General features: G+C 44.9%; 3 protein-coding genes across 10 annotated transcripts; 1 reads left to right on the forward strand and 2 right to left on the reverse strand.

Annotated features, from left to right (window-relative positions):
* Positions 1–2035: 2035 nt before the first annotated feature.
* On the reverse strand, positions 2036–5934 carry LOC118401683 (uncharacterized). Of its 4 annotated transcripts, none has more exons than XM_035799268.1 (6): positions 5876–5934; positions 5396–5665; positions 3294–5159; positions 2513–2620; positions 2316–2429; positions 2036–2152 (listed from the first exon to the last, which is right to left on the reverse strand). In XM_035799268.1, exons 2-6 carry the CDS (start codon positions 5661–5663, stop codon positions 2121–2123), a joined length of 2388 nt encoding a protein of 795 aa, XP_035655161.1. In that variant the 5' UTR covers positions 5664–5665; positions 5876–5934; the 3' UTR covers positions 2036–2120. The 4 variants fall into 4 exon arrangements, with proteins under 4 accessions (XP_035655161.1, XP_035655162.1, XP_035655160.1 ...); XM_035799269.2 differs by having other exon boundaries at positions 5396–5670; positions 5876–5923; XM_035799267.2 differs by having other exon boundaries at positions 5791–5922.
* Positions 5935–10759: 4825 nt separating this feature from the next.
* On the reverse strand, positions 10760–14332 carry buc (bucky ball). Its single transcript, XM_035799270.2, has 7 exons — positions 14222–14332; positions 13953–14009; positions 13688–13846; positions 11936–13612; positions 11709–11819; positions 11488–11589; positions 10760–11402 (listed from the first exon to the last, which is right to left on the reverse strand). The coding sequence occupies exons 2-7, from the start codon at positions 13957–13959 to the stop codon at positions 11371–11373; spliced, it is 2088 nt and encodes a 695-aa protein (XP_035655163.1). The 5' UTR covers positions 13960–14009; positions 14222–14332; the 3' UTR covers positions 10760–11370.
* A 219-nt stretch (positions 14333–14551) lies between these two features.
* Positions 14552–24844, forward strand: LOC118402089 (E3 ubiquitin-protein ligase RNF31-like). 5 transcript variants are annotated; one of them, XM_035799984.2, is made up of 23 exons: positions 14552–14845; positions 15209–15410; positions 15612–15783; positions 15991–16146; positions 16230–16286; positions 16448–16616; positions 16694–16853; positions 16992–17134; positions 17359–17531; positions 17693–17926; positions 18257–18592; positions 18869–19054; positions 19387–19593; positions 19772–19945; positions 20166–20264; positions 21373–21462; positions 21585–21699; positions 22752–22864; positions 23118–23228; positions 23386–23434; positions 23524–23620; positions 23750–23915; positions 23987–24844. In XM_035799984.2, the coding sequence occupies exons 4-23, from the start codon at positions 16111–16113 to the stop codon at positions 24035–24037; spliced, it is 2766 nt and encodes a 921-aa protein (XP_035655877.1). In that variant the 5' UTR covers positions 14552–14845; positions 15209–15410; positions 15612–15783; positions 15991–16110; the 3' UTR covers positions 24038–24844. The 5 variants fall into 5 exon arrangements, with proteins under 5 accessions (XP_035655877.1, XP_035655873.1, XP_035655874.1 ...); XM_035799980.2 differs by having other exon boundaries at positions 15612–15758; XM_035799981.2 differs by having other exon boundaries at positions 15612–15758; positions 16995–17134.

The following is a 24844-nucleotide window of genomic DNA, read 5'->3' on the forward strand; positions in this document are numbered from 1 at the left end:
CAGACATGTACTAAGCTCTCCCTTATCCTCCATTTGGCAAATCTGGCCATTACTCTATCCTCCTGATTCTTGCTTACAAGCAAAAACTAAAGCAGGAAGTACCAGTGACTCGCTCAAAAAGGAAGTGGTCAGATGACGCAGATGCTAAGCTACAGGACTGTTTTGCTAGCACAGACTGGAATATGTTCCGGGATTCTTCCGATGGCATTGAGGAGTACACCACATCAGTCACTGGCTCCATCAATAAGTGCATCGATGACGTCGCCCCCACAGTGACCGTATGTTCATACCCCAACCAGAAAGCCATAGATTACAGGCAACATCCACACCGAGCTAAAGGGTAGAGCTGCCGCTTTCAAGGAGCGGGACTCTAACCCGGACACTTAAGAAATCCTGCTATGCCCTCCGACGAACCATCAAACAGACAAAGCCGCAATACAGGACTAAGATCGAATTGTACTACACCAACTCCGACTCTCATTAGTTTGCAAGTCCTGCCACATATTACGGACTACAAAGAGAAGCACAGCCACCAGCTGCCCAGTGACACGAGCCTACCAGATGAGCTAAATAACTTATGCTCACTTTGAGGCAAGCAACACACGAGCATGCATGCATGAGTGCATCAGCTGTTCCGGACGACTGTGATCATGCTCTGCAAGCTACACTGCCCTTTCCCACCTGGACAAAAGGAACACCTACGTGAGAATACTATTCATTGACTACAGCTCAGCATTCAACACCATAGTGCCCTCAAAGCTCATAAGTAAGCTAAGGACCCTGGGACTAAACACCTCCTCTGCAACTGGATCCTGGACATCCTGACGGACCGCCCCCAGGTGGTAAGGGTAGGTAATAACACAGCCGCCACGCTGATCCTCAACACGGGGGCCCCTCAGGGGTGCATGCTCAGTCACCTCCTGTACTCCCTTTTCACCCATGACAGCATGGCCAAGCACGACTCCAACACCATCATTAAGTTTGCCGACGACAAGTGGTAGGCCTGATCACCAACGAGACAGCCAATAGGAAGGAGGTCAGAGACCTTGCAGTGTGGTGCCAGGATAACCTCTCCCTCAACATGATCAAGACAAAGGAGATGATTGTGGACTACCTAAAAAGGAGGACCGAGCATGCCCCCATTCTCATCGACGGGGCTGTAGTGGAGCAGGTTTAGAACTTCAAGTTCCTTGGTGTCCACGTCACCAACAAACTATCATGGTCCAAACACACCAAGACAGTTATGAAGAGGGCACAACAACACCTATTCCCCCTCAGGAGATTGAAAATATTTGTCACGGGTTATCAGATCCTCAAAAAGTTCTAAAGCTGCACCATCCTGACTGGTTGCATCACCGCCTGGTAAGGCAACTGCTCTGCATCTGACCATAATGCGCTACAGAGGGTAGTGTGTACAGCCCAGTACATCACTGGGGCCAAGCTTCCTGCCATCCAGGCTTCCTGCCATCCAGGACCAGGCGGTGTCAGAGGAAGGCCCCCAAAAATTGCCAAAGACTTCAGCCACACTAGTCATAGACTGTTCTCTCTGCTACCGCATGGAAAGTGATACTGGAGCGCCAAGACTAGGTCCAAAAGGCTTAACAGCTTCTACCCCCAAGTCATAAGACTCAGGCCATCTCACAGCCTTATCAGAAAACGTATTGGGTATTTTTTTTAGATTAGAGACTGGTACTACTAGACTATTCTGCTGTGCCTTTCGCAATTGACAGTGAATACATTTTTCTTTCGAATTGTTGTGTGCGTCTATAGAATTCAGCTGTCATCATTAGCAAACTACCACACTTATTATTACTTTTTTTTAAATATAACCTTTATTTAACTAGGCAAGTCAGTTAAGAATACATACTTATTTTCAATGATGGCCTCCCCCGGACGACGCTGGGACAATTGTGCGCCGCCCTATGGGACTCCCAATCACGGCCAGATGTGATAAAGCATAATTATAAAGCCCATTTCCATCCACATTTTTCATCTCAAATGCCTCCATTACTCCAAAAGACCAAAATACAAGGAATTATTTAAAAAAAAAGTTTAATTTGGTTGTAGGTAGGCCTATAAATAGAGTTAAAATATATTTCATTTGTCCTCAGTCTGGTCAGTCAGTACCTTGTGTTTTTTTCCCCATTTGCTCCTGTAGAGAAAAATATAATTAATTCAAAATGGTTAACAATTTTCATGACCATTTTAATATCTTCTATATAGGATCTGCTTGTCTTTTCAAAAAGTACACCAGAACTCCAGCATACGGCTTCATCTTGGAATATTCATGAAGATCATTAAATGGTTCTACTTGCCTCTTGTTTTACCAGATCTGCCATAATACCCATTACAGCGTTCTTGGTAGCCATTCCTCTGGGTGTTCCACTGTCCAAGGGAGTTTGATGGGTTAGTCTGTGCCTGTGTTCTGTCTGTAGACAAAACCAATAACACCATCAGCTATTCAGCATTGCAAACACCAACACAGTGGAAAATAGTTATATGTTGAACATACCCTGTGGTCCATTTTGCCATGGTCTCCGTTTCTTTTTATTATTGTTCGGGCCATACCCAGTTTCACAAAATTCATGACCAGGCCTGGCCTTGTTTGCTTTCCTGGAATCTGCAGGAGAAAGGTAAAATGTACGTGTCATTTTCCAACATCGTTTCAAATGTGCATTTGTGTAAGAATACAGTGGTGTAAAGTACTTGAGTAAAAATATTACTTAAGTAGTACATTGAAGTAGGTTCACTTTACATTTGACAACTTTATACTTTCCTAAAGAAAATAATGTATGTTTTACTCCATACATTTTCCCTGACATCTAAAAGTATACATTACATGTTGAATGCTTAGCAGGACAGGAAAAGGACCCAATTCACACACTAATCAAGAGAACATCCCTGATAATCCCTACTGACACATTAAACACATATGCTTTATTTGTAAATTATGTCTGCGTGTTGTAGTGTGCCCCTGGCTATCGGTAAATTAAAAAATGTAATTGTGCCATCTGGTTTGCATAATAAGCTATTTGAAATGATTTATGCTTTTACTTTTGATACTTAAGCATATTTTTGCAATTACATATACTTTTGATACTTAAGTATGTTTAAAAACAAATATTTTTAGACTTTTACTCAAGTAGTATTTTACTGTGTGACTTTCAATTTTTACTCATTTTCTATTAAGGAATCTTTACTTTAACTCAAATATGAAAATTGGGTACTTTTTCAACCAATGAGAGTACATCAAAATCGTACAGTAATTCAGACCAGTTTATGAAATTACTTACCCATCTGTCGTTTCGGATTCTGTAGAATGCCACACTGCTGCTCCTGAGGTTTGGGGAGATCAGGGGCCACATTTCCCTCATTCAGTCTGCATGTGGGGCTCTTCCTGAAACTCGCAACATTTAGCTTTGGCTCATGACAGGAGCAGTTCCTCTCCTGTAGCTTTGAACACGTCAGACCACACACCTTGAACTGTCTGTTTGAGGAAGGAGCCGTTAGCATCCTAACATCTGCGATCATCTGCTTGCAGCCCTGTCGACTGGGTACAACAGGCCCAGTCTGTTTGGCAGGCTCCTTCTCTTCAATCTCCATTTCCTGGTTGCAGGGACCTGGACAACTGTAACCAGGCTCTTGGTCTCCTGCCATACATTTGGAGGCATATGTTTCAGGGTCATCTGGAGAGCAGAGTGGGCTCTGAGCCCTGTGCTCTGTAACTTCCAGAGGCTTCAGATTTGGGCTACATTGAGCCTTGGGTTTCAGTGACCCTTGAGTGCTATTCAATGATCCTTCAAGACTTGGGATCATTGTACTTTTGCTTGAGAACATAATAGGCAAACCATCCACACTGGCTTTTTCCACAGGCTCCACTGACCAAACAAACTCTTTATCATTTCTCTGTATTTGCCTATAATGGAATGACTCCTGGTATGGAGTAGCATTCTCATCAGACATTTTCTCAGCCTCTTTCACATTTTCTAAAGTCAGCGAAAACCGCCGACTTCTCCTCCTCTCTGTTACATCAATGACCTGACTGGCTCGGAGGCCTTGATTGACCTTAGCAGGATCAGATTCCCTCTCAGTCACCACCTCAGGATTCATAAGGACGTTCTCTATCAGCAATTCCTTGGAGGGGACATATGGGGCCAATGACTGCACTGACCATACTGACGCATTCAACTTTTTCGGTACCTGCCTAAAATGAAAGGACATCTGGCTTTGATCAGCTGAAACTTTCTCAGACGACTCCTGTGCCACATCTTCTGGCGCCATCAGTCCATTTTGTATCAGCCACTCTGTAGAAGGGACGTATGGTGCCATTGACTCCACTGACCACACAGACTCATTCACCTTTGACTCCGTCATCAAGTCATGAAAGATAAAAGGTAGCTTCAGTATTTTGTAGTGGCAATTGTCTAAGTTCGTAACACCTTCACAGCTTCCTGTCATGACCACGTTGGAGCCCTCTGTGGTATTCTCATGTGTAATTTCTTGGGTAAGAATCTGACCACATTTGGGTGCCCTCTCCATTTTGGAAGATGGCGAACCTCCGCCGATCAACACATCTGGGAAGGAGGACACACACCTCTCAGCCATGATAACCTCATCCGCCTGGTCAGAGGAGCTACACATGGGGACCATGCCATCAGCGGAGCTAACTGACCACACATCATGATGCACTAGGTGACCCCCACCATGGACAGGCTTCCCCAGTGCCTCTATAGAAGTCCTACGTGAGTGGATGGTCTTGGTTCCTGCAGGTGGGTCTGTGGGGGAATTAGGTTCTACTTCCGGGCAGCTCTGTTTCTCTGCATTGGAGCTTGGCGAGGATGGGGTGGTGGAGTTGGTAGAGTTAGTGCCTCTTCCAGAATCTGACCCAGCCAGAGGGGCAGCTGAGGGAGCATAGTCTTTCTCCGCTTCAGGTGGTGGTTCAGTCTGTACTTCGGAGTTGACAGTCTCTCTGGGTGTGGTGTTCTGGTAAAATGTTCTCAGCCTATTGTGGTGGTTCTGGTAGACCATGGCAGCAGGATGAAACTGGTATTGTCTGTACTCAGCAGGGTGCAGCTGGGCATGGGGAAGAATATAACCTGGAGCCTCCATGTATGGTTGGGGAGGGAATGGTGGCATAACCATACCCGGCATACCGTAACCTAAAGACAGAATTAGAAGGGATGAGCATCATTGAATTTAATCAATTATTAAATAAAAAGACAGCTGAAAAACATGGTGTTCCTCAAATTATGGAAGTGTACATTTTGAGTTTGTACAATAGTATATTAATCAGAACAAACATTTGGTTTAATTATCATTATTATTACTTTATACACCCAGACTGAACATTTCATAGCTTTTATACTACAGAGTATGAAAGAGGATTCAAGCGTACCCATCCCTGGAAAGCCAGAGTATGGGTTGTAGGGCATGGGCCACTGGTAGTGGTAGACAGGAGGAGGAGGAGGAGGAGGGGGCTGCACGTAGAAGTAGGGTCGAGGCTGGTGCACATGGGGCGGATGTTCGGTCAGATAAGGCCCTACTCCTTGGGGTCCATGCACTGGGTGCCGTGTACCAGGGTTAGGCTGACGAACTGGCTGGCGTGGCCCAAGGCGCCTTGCATGTCGACCATGCAGTCCATTTTCAAACGGGGTTGCTGCCATAACTGAACTAGTCAAAGAAAGGGATGGTAACTATAAGGAAATACATTGAATCAATGAAAAGTCTGACATTGTAATTAATTAATGACCGGAATTCAATCAATGTCATTGAATAATAAGTGCATCTTACAAATGGTGACACTTCAACAATTAACTCCAATTTCCCTGAATAAGAAAATAACTCCAAAACAGAGCACACAAATGTAAGAAATGACCTGATCACCACCAAAACAATAGATCAACTTGCATTGCCTAACAACATGCTGATTGAAAGTGGAAACTAGACACACCTGGCATTAAGTAGATGACTATGAGGGGTGTGGTTTCAGTTTGAAAAACAGTTCCTTATTTGGATTGGTTTACCAAAGCTACCGGTAATTTACCAAAGTTACTGGGATCTTTGGTCATTTGGGTAATTTAACAGGTAATCTATAGCAATGTATGTTAACTTTGGTCATTTACACTTTATTAACTTTTTACAAAATTTATTCATATAGTATACTTTAAAAAAATATTGGTGTCAATATTATTGTCCTTGAGTTTCTAGTGGTTAGACCAGGGGTATTCAACTCTTATCCTACGAGGTCTGGAGCCTGCTGGTTTTCTGTTCTACTTTATACTTAATTTCACCCACCTGGTGTCCCAGATCTAAATCAGTCCCTGATTAGAGGGGCGCAATGACAAAATGCAGTGGAACTGGCTTCGAGGTCGAGAGTTGAGTTTGAGGGGGATTAGACCATATGGTTCAAGAGAAAATACCCTAATTAATGAAACAGGCATATAATCAACAATGGCATTATTTTCAATTAACTTTGCAACTCTTCTAACTATTTACTTTTTTTTCGACATCTCTCACCAGTTTGGTGGCAAAACATTTACAACAAACGCATATTGAAATACATTTTAAAACATTTCTTTAAAAAAAATCAATCATTTTTATTTTTTTATTTTTTGAACCTTTAATTAATTAGCCAATTCCTGCATGGATGGGGCTGGGATTAAAAAACTAAAACTAAATATAGGACAAAACACAAGAGAGACAACACTACATAAAGAGCGACCTAAGACAACAACATAGCAAGGTAGCAACACATGACACCACAGCATGGTAGCAACACAACATGGTAGCAGCAAAAAACATGGTACAAACATTATTGGGCACAGATAACAGTACAAATGGCAGCTGGGGTGAATGAGGAGTGATTACGATAGAGGAAACCAAGTCTAGATTTAACTTTAGCCTGCAGCTTTGGTATGTGCTGAGAGAAGGACCGTCTAGCCATACTACCTCAAGCTCTAAACCCTCAGAGGCAGTAATCACACCTGTGGGGAGAGGGGCATTCTCCTTACCAAACCACATGACCTTTGTTTTGGAGGTGTTCAGAACAAGGTTGAGGACAGAGAAAGCTTGTTGGACACTAAGAAAGCTATGTTGTAGAGCGTTTAACACGAAATCCGATGATAGGGGTAGCAACCTTGAAGAAAGGGTAAAAACAATCTGACCCAGATGTTTTTTGGGGGTCAAGTTTCAGGAGCTCCTTTAGCACCTCGGACTGAGTGACTGCCTGCAGGGATAAACTTTGTAGCGGGGCAGGGGGAAAAGGGGGAGAAGCATCGGGGCTAGTTGCATTAGAAGGGGTGTGAGATTAGGAAATATTGGACTGGCAAGAAGGCATGGCTAACCCCTCCTGTCTCAGCCTCCAGTATTTATGCTGCAGTAGTTTATGTGTCAGGGGGCTAGGGTCAGTCTGTTATATCTGGAGTTTTTCTCCTGTCTTGTCCTGTGTGAATTTAAGTATGCTCTCTATTTATTTTTTTCTCTCAGAGGACCTGAGCCCTAGGACCATGCCTCAGGACTACCTGATATGATGACCCCTTGCTGTCCCCAGCTAGCCTGGCCGTGCTGCTGCTCCAGTTTCAACTGTTCTGCCTGCAGCTATGGAACCCTGACCTGTTCACAGGACGTGCTACCTGTCCTAGACCTGCTGTTTTCAACTCTCTAGAGACAGCAGGAGCGGTAGAGATACTCTCAATGACCGGCTATGAAAAGTCAACTGACATTTACTCCTGAGGTGCTGACCTGTTGCACCCTCGAAAACTACTGTGATTATTATTATTTGACCATGCTGGTAATTTAGGAATATTTGAACATCTTGGCCATGTTCTGTTATAATCTCCAACCAGCACAGCCAGAAGAGGACTGGCCATCCCTCATAGCCTGGTTCCTCTCTAGGTTTCGGCCTTTCTAGGGAGTTTTACCTAGCCACTGTGCTTCTACACCTGCATTGTTTGGGGTTTTAGGCTGGGTTTCTGTACAGCACTTTGAGATATCAGCTGATGTAAGAAGGGCTATATAAATCAATTTGATTTGAGTCAAATAAGAATCCTGACTTAATAAAGTGTCGATTAAAGAGCTCAGCCATGTGCTTCTTGTCAGTAACAACCACATCATCAACATTAAGGCATGGGCAGCTGTGAGGAGGAAGGTTTATTCTCCAGGTTTTTAACTGTTTTCCAGAACTTCTTGGGAGTAGACCTACAGAGAGAGAACTAACTTTGGCCTTTCGAATAGCCAGAGTGCACTTATTTCTCAAGTATGCGTGTGCCAAGCCTTTCGCCAAATGCAATTCTTGAGGTGGAGAAACTCTGCAAGATCACGGTCGAACCAGGGGCTGAACCTGTTTTTAATTGTAATTTTCTTTATGGGGAGGTTTCTGTTAACAATAAGACTGAAAATATCAAATAAAGAAGGTCCAAGTGTCTTCGACATAGGGAATCAAGCTTATTCTGTACCAATTTACAGAGGCCAGGTCATGAAGGAAGGCTTGCTCATTAAAGTGTTTTAGCAAGCGTCTATGACAGGTCGTTTCACTGAGCAGCCATTTTGAACACAGGCTGTAAAACAGTGATCACTAAGGTCATTACAGAAAACACCAGATTGACACCTATCAGGATTATATGTGAGGATAACATTGAGGAAAGTAGCCTTTTCTGGGTGTTTGGAGTCATACTTTGTGGGATTGGTAATTATCTGAAAGAGATTTAGGGAGTCCCATTGCTTTAGGACTTGGTCAGGTGGTTTAAGCATGTTCCAGTTTAGGTCACCTAGCAGGGCAAATTTAGACAGTGTAAGGGGCCAGGAGAGAGCTTAGGGCAGGTAGGGTACAGTCCGGTGCTGATGGAGGACGATAACATCCAGCAACCGTCAAAGAGCTATTTGAAAGTGTAATGCTTAAAACCAGCAAATCAAATTGTTTGGTGACAGACTTGGAGACAACCAAGCACTGAAGGTGATCCTTGGTAAAGATTTCAACTCCCCCACATTTGGAAAATCTGTCTTGATGAAAAAAAAAGTTTACAACCAGAAAGGTTAACATCACTATTCAAAATTCATGCCAAAACACTCATTTTAGACACCAATTGTATTCACTAAGTTGGTTTGTATTTAGGATAACGTTTTACAGCCGTCATTCTATTTTTATTTTATATGATAAAACCTCAGAGGGGCCAGAGATAAGTACACCTGTGATAATCTGAAGTACCTCAAAAGGCCACTAGATGTCATGTTATTAAAAGAATTGAATGTTACCAACATTTGGTAGTTTACTGGTACATTTTGAAAAGCCAGATTAAACCAGACTCATTTGCTTTACAAAACACACATCACAAAAATATAACCGGAAATCAGTTAATTGAAATAAAAACATTAGGCCCTCATTTGTTTTCACATGACTGGGAATACAGATATGCATTTGTTAGTTACAGAAACATTTTTTTTTAAAGGTAGGGGCATGGATAGGAAAACCAGTCAGTATCTGGTGTGTCCATTATTTGCCTCATGCACAGCAACATCTCCTTTGCATAGAGTTGATCAGGCTGTTGATTGTAGCCTGTGGAATGTTGTCCCACTCCTCAATGGCTCTGCAAAGTTGATGGATATTGGAGGGAACTGGAACACGCTGTAGCACACATCGATGCAGAGCATCCCAAACATGCGCAACGGTTGATGTCTGGTGAGTATGTAGGCCATGGAAGAACTGGGACATTTTCAGTTTCCAGAAATTGTGTATAGATCCTTGTGACATGCATCCTTGAAACATGAAGTGATGACGGCAGATGCATGGCACGACAATGGGCCTCAGGATCTCGTCACAGTATCTGTGCTTTCAAATTGCCATCATTATAATGCAATAGTGTTCGTCGTCCATAGCTTATGCCTACCCATACCATAACCCCACCGCCACCATGGGGCACTCTGTTCACAACGTTGACATCAGCAAACTGCTCACCCACACGACACCATACAGGCTGTCTGCCATCTGCCCGGTACAGTTGAAACCGGGATTCATCCATTAAGAGCACACTTCCCCAGCGTGCAAGTGGCCATCGAAGGTGAGCATTTACCCAGTGAAGTAGGTAGGTCACAATAAACAAGTCAGGTCAAGACCCTGGTGAGGATGACGAGCACACAGTTAAGCTTTCCTGACAGTTTGTGCTGAAATCCTTTGGTTGTTCAAACCCAGTTACATCAGCTGCCCAGTCTCAGATGATACTGCAGGTGAAGTCAGATCTGGAGTTCCTGCGCTGGCATGGTTACACATGATCTGCCTAAGTGAGGCCGATAGGACGTACTGCCAAGTCTAAAACCACATTGGAGGCAATAGCTCTGAAGGGCATTCCTGCAGTCAGCATGCCAAGTGCATGCTCCCTCAACTTGACACCTGTGGCATTGTGTTATGACAAACTCCAGATTTGTGGCCTTTTGTCCCCAGCACAAGGTGCACTTATGTACACGTCACCCATTAGTCAGATTTGTTTTTACATTTTTAAATGGTGAGCATAAGGCTGTGCTGGCTTCCAGATTACCTTGAACAAGTCAGACAAGCCAATGATTAAGGCTGTTATAATAGTACAGATGACAAGTGGTCTGCTCTTCCATGAAGTCCATAATACAAGGACAGCCAGCAATTACGGCAGTCTTTCAATTACTGATCCAACTTGTAGAGCACTAGCCACAACATTCATGAAACTGAGGCATCAAACTATTCTTCAGGACAAATGTAGCCCAAGTCTATTAAAAAAAAAGTCATTTTTTAAAGTGCAATGCAAGGATTTTAATGACACAACAACACTGTGCAGACAAGTAGATGTCAGTTTGTCAACATTACACTGCAATGCTTAAAATATCTGCACAATAATAAAAAGACACATTTAGATTGACTGGCTCTTAGCTTCAAACTAAACCAGCTATTTTTTTCTTTTCCATCTCCTCTCCAAGCCACTGCATTTCCACTGCTTGATACATCTTATTACCTGGGCTTCATCCTCAGTGAACGACAGACACTGAAAAAGAGTTTAAAAGCTGCAGAGTAGACTGGACCTACACCTCCCAGGTCCATTCTGGTCTGCAGGTCAACATGGGGGTCACAGTACGGTCTGTGAGGCTGCAGCCCAGGCTGTGATTAGGATGAACACACAGCGTCCAACATGGCTACCATTATCAAGCAGTGGAAATGCAGGCATCTACTGTGTAGCTCATTGTTGAACTGCCACCTGAGATTCTTTTTTTTAACCACCTATACAAAACATTACGAGTGTCTATTAATTTATTACAATGTGTTTTGTGTGCATTTCATAGTGCAAGTGAATTTATATATTAGGTAATACATTTAGAATAAATATATTAGGAGCGGTGCAATTCTTAAATAGGCTAATATCTTGTGCCCCTTCTCTTTGTGGTCCCTGAAAAAAAAAGAAAAAAAAAAGTTAGTGATAATTTTGAAACGTGACAAAAGTAGTAGTATCTCTATACTGCAACAACCCTTACCTCGGCCCCTCTGGCAGCGAGAGAAGTCGGATTCTTCATGATCGTCATAGTCAGTCCTTCGGGGCCTCTGCTGAACGAATGGCCTTCTGCGTGGGGGTCTCACTGAAGGATACAGAGAGGGAAGCATGAGCTGGGACAACAATAACAGCCAGGTCAAACAGTAAAAAGTAGAGAACTGATTAAGGCAATGAGTAACTCAGCAGTTTGAAAAGGAAACTCACTTTGTTCTTGTGACCCATTGTACGATCTCCAAGACTTTGGCTTATATTTGGCACCAGAACTCCCCCAGCTATCTTGGTCTGATGCCACAGTGCCCACTCTCCAAGGTTTCTCTGGGAAACATGACAAATTCACAACATCACATTTGTAATGAATGACAAAGATTAAAAGTAAAAACACTATTTAGAAGGGGACATCAGACCATGTCAAGAGATGGAAAGAATCTTACCATTATAAGGCCTGCATGGGGCATTTCTTCGTCCTCCTTTCCCTTTATACTTGTCAGCTTTGCCAGTCGCTTTGTGGTCCTCACAGCAGTCAAAACTCCAAAGGTAACCGTGCTCCTGCTCTTCATGACACATGACTTCATGGTGGTCCTCACAGCAGCCCCTCTTTGGTTTACTGTTATGAAACTGGCGAGCAGGCGGCTGAGGCACGCCGTTAGGGTGATGTGGTTTCTTCACAGGCACCTGACAGGCACTCAACAGCTCCCCTCCCTCATTGTAGTCATCTTCCTCTAGCACATCGTCATCCGTTTCCTCCCGCTCAACATAACGACATAGCCCTTGTGAGTCGTCTGGCCTCAATTCTTCCGCCAGGCTCAGGCCACAGCTGAGACAGGTCTTTGAACAAGCTGCAAACCCTTCTACTGGGTTGGATTGAGTTGGTACGTTTTCCTTAACAGAGAGGTCAGGTGTATTGCAGGTTGCCTCAGCTAGCTTGCTGCCTCCCACATACATGTGACCACCAGAGATAAGGTCCACATCTTCGATATCAGTGGAGAAGAGCTCGTCTCTGGAGGAGAGCTCGTCTATGGATGGGCTGAGGACACTCTGGCGCTCCTGGGCCACTTGGGGGTAGTAGCTACAGTAGTAGGCACTCCCAAGCGGGGACAGATGGCTTTGCGGTGGAGGCACCAGACTGGACGCAGCAGAGTCAACATACCACAGTGGATCGTCCAGCAGTATGCCTGTAACCTGATCACAGGGCAGCCTGAGGATTCTGTAAGGCAAGTCAGAGGACTCTGCCTTGGAGGCTACATTTTCTACAGGGTCCTTCAGCTCAGAGGCAGATGGTATCAGAACCTTGTCACAATCTTGTTCTGGAGCCAGACAGTCAAGTGAGTGGTGGTCATGTGAAGCCCCATTCAGTTCAAGGCTCTGTGTCAAGGCCACAGAGTCACATTTGACATCCTCTGGAGCATTAGGATGTTCTCTGGACTGCCCCTCCATCCCAGGTTCTTCAGTATTCAGGTGGCTCTTCTCAGAGTGGCATTGCTGCCTAGACTCCTCCAGACTCTCCTCATGGACAGAAGAGCTGTCGATGGGCAGTACCACAGAGCCCGGGGACCAGCAATCCTGCGTGGCCATCTCCTCCAGGCAACTCTGACTGGTTTCTGCATGATAGACCACTGCTGTAATAGCAGAGTCACTGAATACACTGCTGGGCAGAGGAGAGTCCCTCTGCCTCCTCTTACCCTGTTGGGGTTGTCTCTGTGGCAGAGGTCTCAACTCCAGCTCCCTACCCGTTCCACTGAATTCTTCCATATTTCCAGAGGAAGAAGTGATTGTCTCAGAGGTTAGGGACCCTTGGTCAGATTTAGGGTTTAACTCACTGTCTTCAGGTGGCTTCTCATTGGTTCTGAGCCTGTCCAGACTGTCGATCAGCTTGTGGACAGTGTCGCTCGGATCAGTTTGAACCTCTGAACATGCGGTCTCTCGCAGTACACAGGCCTGTTGCTGGTAGTGGTGGCGGTACTGGACGCCATAGGTCGCAGAGGAGATGTGGGGGTTAAACACCCTACTGTAATCAACAGGCTGCATCGGAGCCTGGGGAACCACATAGCCAGGATACTGCATACCAGTGTATAGATATGGAGCCATATATGGACGCCCATAAGGGATCACTGGAAATAAAGACATTTTAAATTAATATGTAAATTCATTTGTTTAAGATCAAGAAAAATGGTGTGCCATTGTACCTGGTGGGGGAAGACCATACTGGCCATATGGGTTCATATTCCATTGGTACATATTATAATAAGGTTGAGTTGGTGGTTGAACATAGAAAAATGGTCTTGTGTGATTAGTTGGATGATGTGGTTGCCCAACTCCCATTGAGTGTGAAGAATGATTCATATCTGAATGAAAGAAGAAATTAATTAGTTGATTTGACACTTCCCACCACAAATATTCAATTGAGTAATGTCACAATTTATCAAACCCAGTACACTAATAAATAATCACCTTCCATTGCTTGGTCAAGGCTGAAAGACACAGCACAGGATATTATACACCGCAAGTCTAGTGCAAAGAGGAAACAAGAAGTTAACGTAAGCCTACACGTCATTAGATCGGCATCCCAAATCGGTGTAGAAACTGGTAGTGTTGCAGAGGCTATGCCTTCCATTCAAATAAGGCGACAATCTGACTGCATCCACGAACAACAATAAATATGTATTATGCCATCAGAGTAACACACATGAAAATGACGTGGGGGGTGTATAAGGACTTACATGTGACCGTGACGGTTCAACAAAAAACCGTGAGACCGTAGGCGTGCACGAAACGAGAGCAACACAAAACTCTCCCGTTCTTCACCCTCCCCACCATATTTATCACCTACTGCGCGTGGGCAATGCAACACCCGTGCCCCACACCAATTAGCGTGTAATCAAATTGGATATTTTTCAGGTGAGCCGACAGGCAAATTAGGTAATTAGTCATTTTCACCACAAGGTGACACCAAAACTTCACAAACAATGTACTGCACTGCACTGCAGTGCAGTTTTGCGACGCTTCCTCAGACCAAGCCATATTGGCTCCGGGGATCTCTGTTTGAGATTTAGGTTTTGACACACAATGGCGATGCATGGGGGTTAGTTTCTTTGCGCAAAGCAGAATACGGCATTTTTCTCACGCAGTTTGTTTACATTCGTAGCTAGTACTGCAGCTAGATTTTACTACGACCCCGTTACTACTTGTTTTAGAATGACATTTGATATATAACAATATATATATAAATACATGTTTGTAGCGCACAAGTCTGTATTGAGGTGCGTGACATGGTGTTTTGAATGAAATGCCATCTCATCGTGATTCAATGGCTGTCACTGCGGACAGTTGAGCAAAAACACTGGGTAAGCAGATTGCTTATATGACAGTATTTTCACATAGGTATCATTTCCACTTCAACATAGATATCATTTCCACTTCAACTTTAGTTAGCTAGTAATTGTGTTGTTGCAAATATAGAGTACTGCAGATGCAGTAAAAGTCTCTGGTTGCTGTGCGTGTCGCTTGATATGACAGCATTGTTGATTTATAAGCCACACACTTGTCGGGGGTTTACAGGTAACGTTTTATGATTGAATGGATGTCAGTAAGGCAAGCATCTTGCTCATATTCATCAACCCTGCCTGTGGTGTGTGTGGCAGTGCCCTCAATGATTTGCTATCTGATCTGTGTGATGGTGATGACGATGACTGATGTCTCTTTTCCAGGATGGCTAGTACCCTTTCAGACCAGCTAGAGGAGGTACGATGCCATGCGGAAGCTTGTCTGTATTCCACTGGCTCAGTGCTGGAGGTCCGTGCAGGAATATCAGCCATGGCCAACATACCCTTACCACCATCGGTCAAATACCGCTACATTGCTGCGGAGACCATGATAATTGAAAACGGCGTCAATAACATCAGGAAAGAAGTGAGTTAGTTTGAGTGTGCTTGAAACGGTAAACAATGTCCATATCACAATGACATAATTACCTTCACTTAGCCTACATCTTGGAATAGTGACCCCCCTCTCTCTCTATACATTGTGCTCATATTTTTGTTCACTGTCTATTCCTTTCTCAACCTTTTTCTGTATCAAACTTTTTTTCATCTTTGTCCTCTCTCCTGCCAGACCATAGGTTCCCTGCAGAGATTGTCCACAGCACTGAACATTCTGGAGAAGTATGGCTGTAACCTCACCAGCTCCAGTAGGCCCAAGTACTGGCGCGCTGTCAAGCACAACAACCCCGTCTTCAGAGCAACAGTAGATGCCATTCAGGTGAGGATGTCTTCAATACAGGCAGGTGAGATTCTGGGTGATGATATGTAGTCTACTGTCTTGTCACTATTATCTTATTGGCATCATGTTGATATAGGCTTAGTTCAATATGAGTCTATAGCCTACTACCTTGTTAATGAAGTTAATTGTGCACACACCACAACACTAATGTTATGCCAACAGTATTGCATAAAACCCTCTATATCCTTTCCTCTCCTCTGTTCTACCCCAGGGAGGAAGGGCAGTGCTTTGTCTCTATGGTTACTCCAATCAGCAGCCAGACGGCCTGAGTTTCCCTGATGAGGTCGTGGAACCTGACATTGAGAAGGTCGCAGCGGTCACCTTGGAGGTCATGAGTCTACGCATGGAACTGGACATGCTCATCAAGGTCTGGTCCAATGGCAGTTATTCTGAAATATTTCAGAGGTTTCTAAAGTCAGTTGTACTACTGAGTCGTTGATGTTTTCACAGGAGGCTCACCCCCACCCAGAGTTCTTTGAGAGAATTATCCCATCACTGAACCAAAAGGTATTTTTCCTATCTCCCATAACCTATCCTCTTCCTCTCTGCCTTCTACATGTTTTTTTTGTTTACCTTTCTCTACTTCTGGCAGTTTTTATATTTGTGTGGTTTTGTGCCTGGTTGTTTCCACCACCATCAGATGACTGAATTCTCCTTTATGATTCCAGGATGACTTCGGACCCATTTCTGATGCGGTAGCTATTCCCTCCAGCCTCAGAGAGAGCCAGCCCCTGTACATGTCTCTGGCCTCCCTGTCTCAGTCTCCCACTAGTGCCTTTCTTCCAGTACGGACCGCTAACGCCTCAACCTCCACCTCTATCTCTACCAGACACACAGGTTGGAAGTGTGTGTGTGTGTATTTTTTACATCTGAAACTTGCATTCAACTTTCCTTGTTTCTCTTCCCCTTTGCAGACAACTGCACTATCTGTGCTATATTCCCAGTGGCTGCCCACTGTAACTCTTGTGTCCAATGGCTGTGTACTGAATGTGATAGACTGTACCACTCCTCTGCAGAACGAGCCAATCACCACAGGACTGTCGTGACATCCTCTAAAATGCGAAAGAACCACAGGTAAGACCTGACAAGTAAGACAAAATAGAAACTGACAGGAAAGGGTGAGAATCGCTACATTTTCAAAAGTGGTGATTATTGCTGAAATGCAAGTCCCTGTGTTGGGCACTAGATTCGCTTCCTCCCTCTCTTTCCCAGCAGCTCCCTCCTGTCATGGCACTGTACCCACTGCACCAGGGTCAACTCCAACCAGGACATACTGTGTGAGACATGTGAGAGACCACGCCTGGCCTCCTCTGGCTCTGCTAAGGATGACTTCCCACAGCCCTTCACTATCACTGGTCAGTATACACACACACACGCAACCAACCAACAATGTTTGTGTTTTAATAGTGGTGGTTTGCCTTTTTTGCACTCCAATCAGTCTCACTCCTCTGTATTTCTATGTATACTTGTTTATTGTCTGAAAATGGAAAGACACTCTTGGTGTATATGAGCTGTTGAGTTAATATTCACCTCTTCCATAGTCCTGTGTTGAGTGTGTTTTCACTATGTATGTCACCAGAGTGGCAGTGTAAAAGCTGTACGGTGTTGAACGCGGGCAGTAGTATCCTGTGTGCGGTGTGTGAGCGCCCCCGCCTGGCCACCAAGCCTCCGGCAACCCCCACACGCCCCACTCCTACACCCAACCGGCCTGCTGCTCCGGTACTGGGTATGCCAGGAGACCCAGACAGCCAGGTAAACTACTGTTAAAGTCAATGCAGAAGCAGCACATTTTCAGTTGAAATGAAAGTTTCAGATTGTGCCTTTATCACCATGTATTACAGTTGATGTTGTTCCTCTTCCTGTGAGTGTCTAAGCTCATGCAAATTATCTCTTCTTCTCCCATCCTTTTGCAGTGGATGTGTCAGTTCTGTACTTACATCAATTACACTCCAGCGTCAGTGTGTGAGATGTGTGACCTCCCCCGCCCCGAGCCCACCAAAATGCGAGTCAAACTCCACCCTCCGTCCCAGGTCAAAAAGGTCCCCGTGCTGTCCGTCAAACCCAAAGAACCACCCATGGAGGACCCTGATTTGACGAGACAGAAACTGATGAAGGAGGAGGGGCTAAAGCTGATCCAGCTCATTAGAGTGAGTGCTTTCTGTTTTATCTATAATATGGTGTATAATCACATTACCCCACTACTTGTAATATTACAAGCTATTAGCTAATTTAAGATTTTGATTCGGTAAAGTCTTTATTGTACCATTGCTGGCCAATTTGGTTGCAGAAAACAAACGATTTCAGAAAACAAACATTGTGTAAAAATAACCTTAACATCCTCTAGGTGTGTAATATACATCGTGGTGAGTAGCAGCAGCTGAGGCCTAGTGAATATGTATGACAAATTGGTTTCTTTATTTCCCTCTCTCTTCCTGTCTCTGTTAACTCTTTCTCCATCCTGTCTGTCTGTCTGTCAGGATGGAGAGAAGAAAGGAGTGAGTCCAGAGGAGGTGTACACAGGCATGCGTGTCTCCGGGGTCGGAAACATCCTTCCCTGTGATTGGCTCAAAGCGGAGCTACCTCACTTGCTCGACCAGATCTGTGCCACGGTCACTTCGTCTCTAGCAGCAGACCTGAAGGCCGGACAGAACCAGAATGGTACTGGTACTTCAGAGGATACAGGTGTGGAGGAGGAGCAGACCAGAAGGGGAGGAGTGACACTGTCCAGGGCTGAGGCCAAGCTGGCCTGGCTGTCTGCAGGGGGAGACACTGAGAGAGCAGTGAAACAGGCTCTCAGAGACAGGCACTCTAAGGTGAGAGACGGGTCAGAAAGTCTATTGCCCACTAAGAACTGGTCTAAGGTCAGTTGTACTGTCACTTTTGTTCACTTTGCTGACAGCTATGTGCTGGTTTCCTAGACCTAGATTAAGCCTAGTCTTGGACTAGAACAGACCTTCAATGAAGATTCTCTACTGACTATTTTGAGTCCCAAATTAGGCTTAATCTTGGTGTGGGAAATTGGCCCCATATATAGGAGATTAGCCTTCGAACACTCAAGGAAGGGTTTGGTCTCTCATGTACCTTTGCAGGTAAAGGAGCTGTGTTCTCTGGGGTTCACTGACGAGGTGCGGTGTCAGGAGGTTCTGAGGCAGAGCGAGGGAGAGGTGCGGGGGGCTCTGTCTCTGCTGCAGCGACCGCTCATGGAGCCCTTCCACCAACGCATGTGGAGCGACCAACCTGAGCCACCCATCGACATCAACCACCCCGACAAACAGGTGGGTCACTGGGGCTCTCTGAACTCCACTATATTTTTCTGGCCATACATTTAGCTGAACACAGAATAGCTATATTATATTATTGATGATAATCTGTTTATACCTACCACCATTAAAAAAGGCCCACAGGTCATACATGTTCTTTTAGTCACCATGACAATTGCTTGATGTCTCATGTACATTGATGTTTTACAGTGATAAGAGTTATTTTTGAGTGTGGCATATCTCTCCTTTCGTCATTCCTCTGTATCTGTTTGTCCTCTTCACTGGTCTGATCTCTCTCTCCTCTCACTCTTCCCCCACCACTCCCTCCCTCTTCCCCCTGGGGCCAGCGTGTGTGCCGGAGGCTGCTGGCGGTGTATGACCTGCCCAGCTGGGGCCGCTGTGAGCTGGCCCTGTCCCTGCTGCAGGAGCGTACCGCCCCCTACTCCCTAGACGACGTGGTACAGGCCGTACGCGAGTCACATGACCGAGACTTCATCCGCCGGGTGCTGGCCAAAGAGTGCCCCATCTGCCTGTCAGACTTTCCCCACAGCAAGGTACTCTCTCAAGTGTGTGTGTGTGTGTCTGTGTGCGTGTCATAGCACAAGCTTGTCTTTACTCAAAATGTAGCAAAGCTTTTCTCCTTTTTCTTCTTTTCTTTTGCAGTATCCAACCCCCACAACTCTCCTAAACCTTTCTTTCTTCCTCTCTCTTCTCTCTCCTTCCCTGTTTCAGATGCAGTCTCTGACCTCCTGTCAGTGCTCGGTGTGCTGTGGCTGTTTCCAGCAGCACTTCACTATCGCAGTGAGAGACAAGCACATCAGAGACATGGTGTGTCCCGTCTGCTGGGAACCTGACATCAACGACCCCGAACACCTCAACAGCTACTTCTCCACCCTGGACATCCAGGTAGTACATCACACAGAGAACAACGTCACACAACATCTCCCTCAGATTCTCTATTTGAAGAGAGAAGAAACAGTGAGAAAAAAACACAAGGCTTCTCTCCCTTCCAAATGCAGTTTTTGGTGTTGTCAGTGTTGTCTCACGAGACCATAGATTAGTTTTCTGGGTGTGTGTATGATGGTAACACCTGTAATCATGTTTTCCTGTGCGTGTGTGTGTGCAGCTGCGGGAGTGTCTGGAGCCGGAAGTGTATGATCTGTTTCATAAGAAGCTGACTGAACAAGCCCTCATCAAAGACCCCAAGTTCCTCTGGTGTAGTCATGTGAGTTCTAATCACATAAAAGCCTTGAGCGGGTTTTTATAGTTTATTTCCTGTGTACAAAGGCAAAGGAAAAATGTTATGTTTGTTTCCAGACATAATTTGATAATCCCCATTTGAGGCTGTCATAATAAAATACAAAATCACAGTTCACTAGCTAAGAAATGGCAGTATTACAGTCCATTCGGAAAGGATTCAGACCCCTTTCCACATTTTGTTACGTTACAGCCTTATTCTAAAATGTATCAAATAGTTTTCCCCCTCATCATTCTACACACAGTACCCCACAGTGACAAAGAAAAAAACGTTTTTAGAAAGGTTTGCAAATTTATCAAATAAAGAAAACTGAAATATTACATTTACATAAGTATTCAGACCCTTTACTCAGTACTTTGTTGAAGCACCTTTGTCAACGATTACAGCCTCAAGTCTTCTTGGGTATGAAGCTACAAGCTTGGCACACCTGTATTTGGGGAGTTTCTCACATTATTCTCTGCAGATCCTCTCAAGCTCTGTCAGGTTGGAAGGGGAGTATTGCTGCACAGCTATTTTCAGGTCTCTCCAGAGATGTTTAATCAGGTTCAGGTCCGATCTCTGGCTGGGGCCACACAAGGACATTCAGAGACTTGTCCCAAAGCCACTCCTACATTGTATTGGCGGTGTGCTTAGGGTCGTTGTCCTATTGGAAGGTGAACCTTTGCCCCAGTCTGAGGTCCTGAGCAGGATTTCTTCAAGGATCTCTTGGGGACCTTCAATGCTGCAGGCATTTTTTGGTACCCTTCCCCAGATCTGTGCCTCGACACAATCCTGTCGCGGAGCTCTACGGACAATTCCTTCAACCTCATTGCTTGGTTTTTGCTCTGACATGCACTGTCAACTGTGGGACCTTATATAGACAGGTATGTGCAATGTGCATTTGCAGGTATGTCCAATCAATTGAAGTTACCACAGATGGACTAAAATTAGAAACATCTCAAGGATAATCAATGGAAACAGAATGCACCTGAGCTCAATTGATAGCAAAGGTATTTCTGTTTTTTTCTATTTCATTAACTATTCCTCCCCTCCCCTTCCTCCCCTCCCCTTCCTCCCCTCCCCTTCCTACGATCAGTGCTCCTATGGGTTCATCTATGATGGAGACCAACTGAAGGTCACCTGTTTCCAGTGCAGGAACAGCTTCTGCGCACAATGCAAGAAACCTGTAAGTGACAAACATCCACTCTATTTATGTGTGAGAGCAGGTGATCGAAGGGGATTTTTCTTTGGAGTGAAGCTGGAGCCTAATCTGTATATCATCCTCTCTTGTCACCGTGCATTCTCTAGTGGGAGTCTCAGCACGGTGGTCTGTCGTGTGAGCGGTACCAGTCCTGGAAGAGAGAGAATGACCCAGAATACCAGAGGCAAGGCCTGGCCGGATACCTGCGTGACAACGGCATCAGTGAGTCTCTCTCTCACACACACACCTTCTTAAACACCTCTTCCATTGAGAGCTACTGTAGCGTTTAACCAGGAAAGGCAGGTACATTGCGGAGGTATGAACGACCAGACACTTTACTAGGTGTTGGACTGAGAGAGATCAAATTGGTCTTACTCATAGTTCCTCTTCCAAACCGGTACATTTCATTAGCATCATGAATAACACTCTTATAGAGGTACTGTGGGCCTTCTGCCTGAACTAAGCCAGAAGAATAAGGACAAACCGGACAGTGCCGACAAACAGTTAAAAGCAGCATTTGGCCCTCCTATCGCATCTGACCACGTTGAATATTGTCTGTCATTTTCTGTTCATTTCTCGACAATTCATGTTGAATTGTTACCTTTCATCGACACTCAGGTGTTCTACTGCACCTCAGCAGGTGTTCTACTGCACCTCAGCAGGTGTTCTACTGTACCTCAGCAGGTGTTCTACTGCACCTCAGCAGGTGTTCTACTGCACCTCAGCAGGTGTTCTACTGCACCTCAGCAGGTGTTCTACTGCACCTCAGCAGGTGTTCTACTGCACCTCAGCAGGTGTTCTACTGCACCTCAGCAGGTGTTCTACTGCACCTCAGCAGGTGTTCTACTGCACCTCAGCAGGTGTTCTACTGCACCTCAGCAGGTGTTCTACTGCACCTCAGCAGGTGTTCTACTGCACCTCAGCAGGTGTTCTACTGCACCTCAGCAGGTGTTCTACTGTACCTCAGCAGGTGTTCTACTGCACCTCAGCAGGTGTTCTACTGCACCTCAGCAGGTGTTCTACTGCACCTCAGCAGGTGTTCTACTGCACCTCAGCAGGTGTTCTACTGCACCTCAGCAGGTGTTCTACTGTGTTTACCTTTAAACCCGGTTTTTACCAAGTTAGAGCGAGTTAGACCCTCTAAGTATTTACGGCTTCCATGACCTTCATTTGTGGGAATTATCTCATTTAGTTCCTTTCCCTGATGCATTCTCATGTGTACTCTCCCAATACCCGGGAATCGTTTCCATGAATTGACTCCCTCTTTCCCTCAGCATGTCCAAACTGCAGGTTCCAGTATGCCCTGTCCAAAGGAGGCTGTATGCACTTCAGCTGCTCCCAGTGCAGGTACCAGTTCTGCAGCGGATGCAACAACCCCTTCCACACTGTAAGTCCCTTAAATGGCTTGGTGTGTTTGTGTTCTTCATTTGTGGGTCGTTCATTTGTGTGTCATCGATTGTGCTAGTTCCTGGCAAGGTTTTATCTTATGGGAGTTGACTTGAATGTCACTTTAATGTGGGTGTTTTTCTTTCCTTCTCTCTGCCACTCTCTCCCTCTCCTCCTCTCCCACCATTTCTCTCTTTCTTTTCTCTCTCTCTTGCTCCTTCTCTTTCTCTTCTTCCTCCCGCCCTCTTCTGTAGACTTGTGCAGTGATCCATTGTAGTGTGACAGGCCTGCATGCCCATCACCCTCGAGACTGTCTCTTCTACCTGAGGGACTGGGAGCCTGGCAGACTACAAGCCCTGCTGCAGGTAGAGACTCACACGACACACACATGGATGCTCACACTCCATTACAATCACCATAACCACATTATAGCACCCTGACTCACATAACTGATTTTATTGCAAGAATATCTGTAGATGGACCGCATTCAAATAATTGTTTATTGTTATTGTCTGTTTGCAGAACAAGGGTGTTGAGTTCAATACGGACACCCCTCCAGGAACTCAAGCAGGTAAGATTCTATGTGTTATTTTATTTTTACTCAGAAAAACTGAAATGGAGAAATACTAAGATATCATTTTCTTTCTCTCTCTCTCTCAGGGCTGTGCGGAGTGATAGAGCAGAAGGATGAGAGTGGGCAGCAGACGGACTCGGCCTGTGGGGCTCAAACTCAGCCTGGCCATGCAGGACTGTGCGAGTATGTTACCTCTCACTGCCACCACCAGTATATTTCAAGGACTCAAAGGCGCTTTAGAGAACAACAGAGTTCTCCCATGATAAACATGCATCGATGTAACCTAACTGGTTTTTGTCTAATCTATTCCAGGAAACACTACAGAGAGTACTTGGTGAGCCTCATCAATAGCCATTCCATCGACCCGGCCCCTCTCTTCAATGCCAACGAGCTGGTGCTGGCCTGTCGGAGATACCAAGTGGATGACGCCCGGGGGGAGCTGGAAGACGATGTGACGTACTACACTCGAATACTGGAGGTATGCTTTGATGATTTGTCTTTTTCCAAATATTTAGTCACTTGGTTTGAACATTTCTAATCTTATTTCAGAAACTTATTGATGAAGTACCACTTGGAGACAAGGTTCCACGGAAGAAATGAAAACTACTTGTTTGTTCGTTGAAGTGTTTTAGTATTGAGTGTTGGGATTTTGGCTGTATAAGCCATCAAATGTGTTTGCGTCAATGTGACTGTTACAGCAGAAAGCTCTGCTTACATCCCCATTATTGTGCTACAGTTATTTATGAATCTATGTTAGGGCTAAATGCTCAGTTGCACATTCATTTAAAACAGAGAAGTATGAGTGGGTGTGTGGCCGTGTGGGTGTGTGCATAACATTTCAAGACTGTGATAACAGGGTTACAGCTTAAATAACCAGTTATATTTAGAGGCATCGCTTCATTGCACAGAGTCTGGAGGTGCATGCTCTTAACTGTATATTTCTGTCTGGGGGGAAAAATATATATATATTTAAACACCCAATAAACCACTAGGTTTTCACACCAACTCTAATCTAGCACACCTGATTTTAATAATTAGCTGGTTTATATGCTGAATCGGGTTAGTTAAAACTGAGGTTGAACCGAAAACCTGCAGGAGGGTAGAACTCTAGGAATGGGGTTGGAGAGCCCTGCAATCATCTACTATGGTTCTGTCATGCTTTTTATCCAAAATGTTCCTGATATGCTTGCTGGAAGGGAGGTAGTTGTGTCCTCAGAGTAACTGCAGGGTTGACATAGTTACTGGAATGTTTAGGGGGGATTGGATCAGTACAGCCCCAGAGGCACCGCTTCAGCACTGGACATTTCCAAACTGAAGATAGTTTCCCCTCCAGGTATCATTGTGAAGTATTTCTACAGTAAATGAATCATACACAATCATTAACAATAAACTTCAGATTTGACTTGA

This window comes from Oncorhynchus keta, chromosome 23 (genome assembly GCF_023373465.1).
Source record: "Oncorhynchus keta strain PuntledgeMale-10-30-2019 chromosome 23, Oket_V2, whole genome shotgun sequence".
NCBI classification, from domain to species: domain Eukaryota; kingdom Metazoa; phylum Chordata; class Actinopteri; order Salmoniformes; family Salmonidae; genus Oncorhynchus; species Oncorhynchus keta.

Bases quoted from the DNA above. Each gene is read 5' to 3' on its own strand.
- buc (XM_035799270.2), bottom strand. The intron at 11,820-11,935 runs GTAAGATTCTTT...CATGTTTCCCAG, and splicing joins CCCATGCAGGCCTTATAATG to AGAAACCTTGGAGAGTGGGC. The intron at 11,590-11,708 runs GTGAGTTTCCTT...TGTATCCTTCAG, and splicing joins CAATGGGTCACAAGAACAAA to TGAGACCCCCACGCAGAAGG.
- LOC118401683 (XM_035799268.1), bottom strand. From the start codon at position 5,663: ATGGCAGCAACCCCGTTTGAAAATGGACTGCATGGTCGACATGCAAGG. The intron at 2,621-3,293 runs GTAAGTAATTTC...TTTCTCCTGCAG, and splicing joins GAATCCGAAACGACAGATGG to ATTCCAGGAAAGCAAACAAG. The intron at 2,430-2,512 runs GTATGTTCAACA...TTTTGTCTACAG, and splicing joins ATGGCAAAATGGACCACAGG to ACAGAACACAGGCACAGACT.
- LOC118402089 (XM_035799980.2), top strand. From the start codon at position 15,210: ATGGCTAGTACCCTTTCAGACCAGCTAGAGGAGGTACGATGCCATGCG. The intron at 17,927-18,256 runs GTGAGTGCTTTC...TCTGTCTGTCAG, and splicing joins AGCTGATCCAGCTCATTAGA to GATGGAGAGAAGAAAGGAGT. The intron at 23,916-23,986 runs GTATGCTTTGAT...ATCTTATTTCAG, and splicing joins ACTACACTCGAATACTGGAG to AAACTTATTGATGAAGTACC.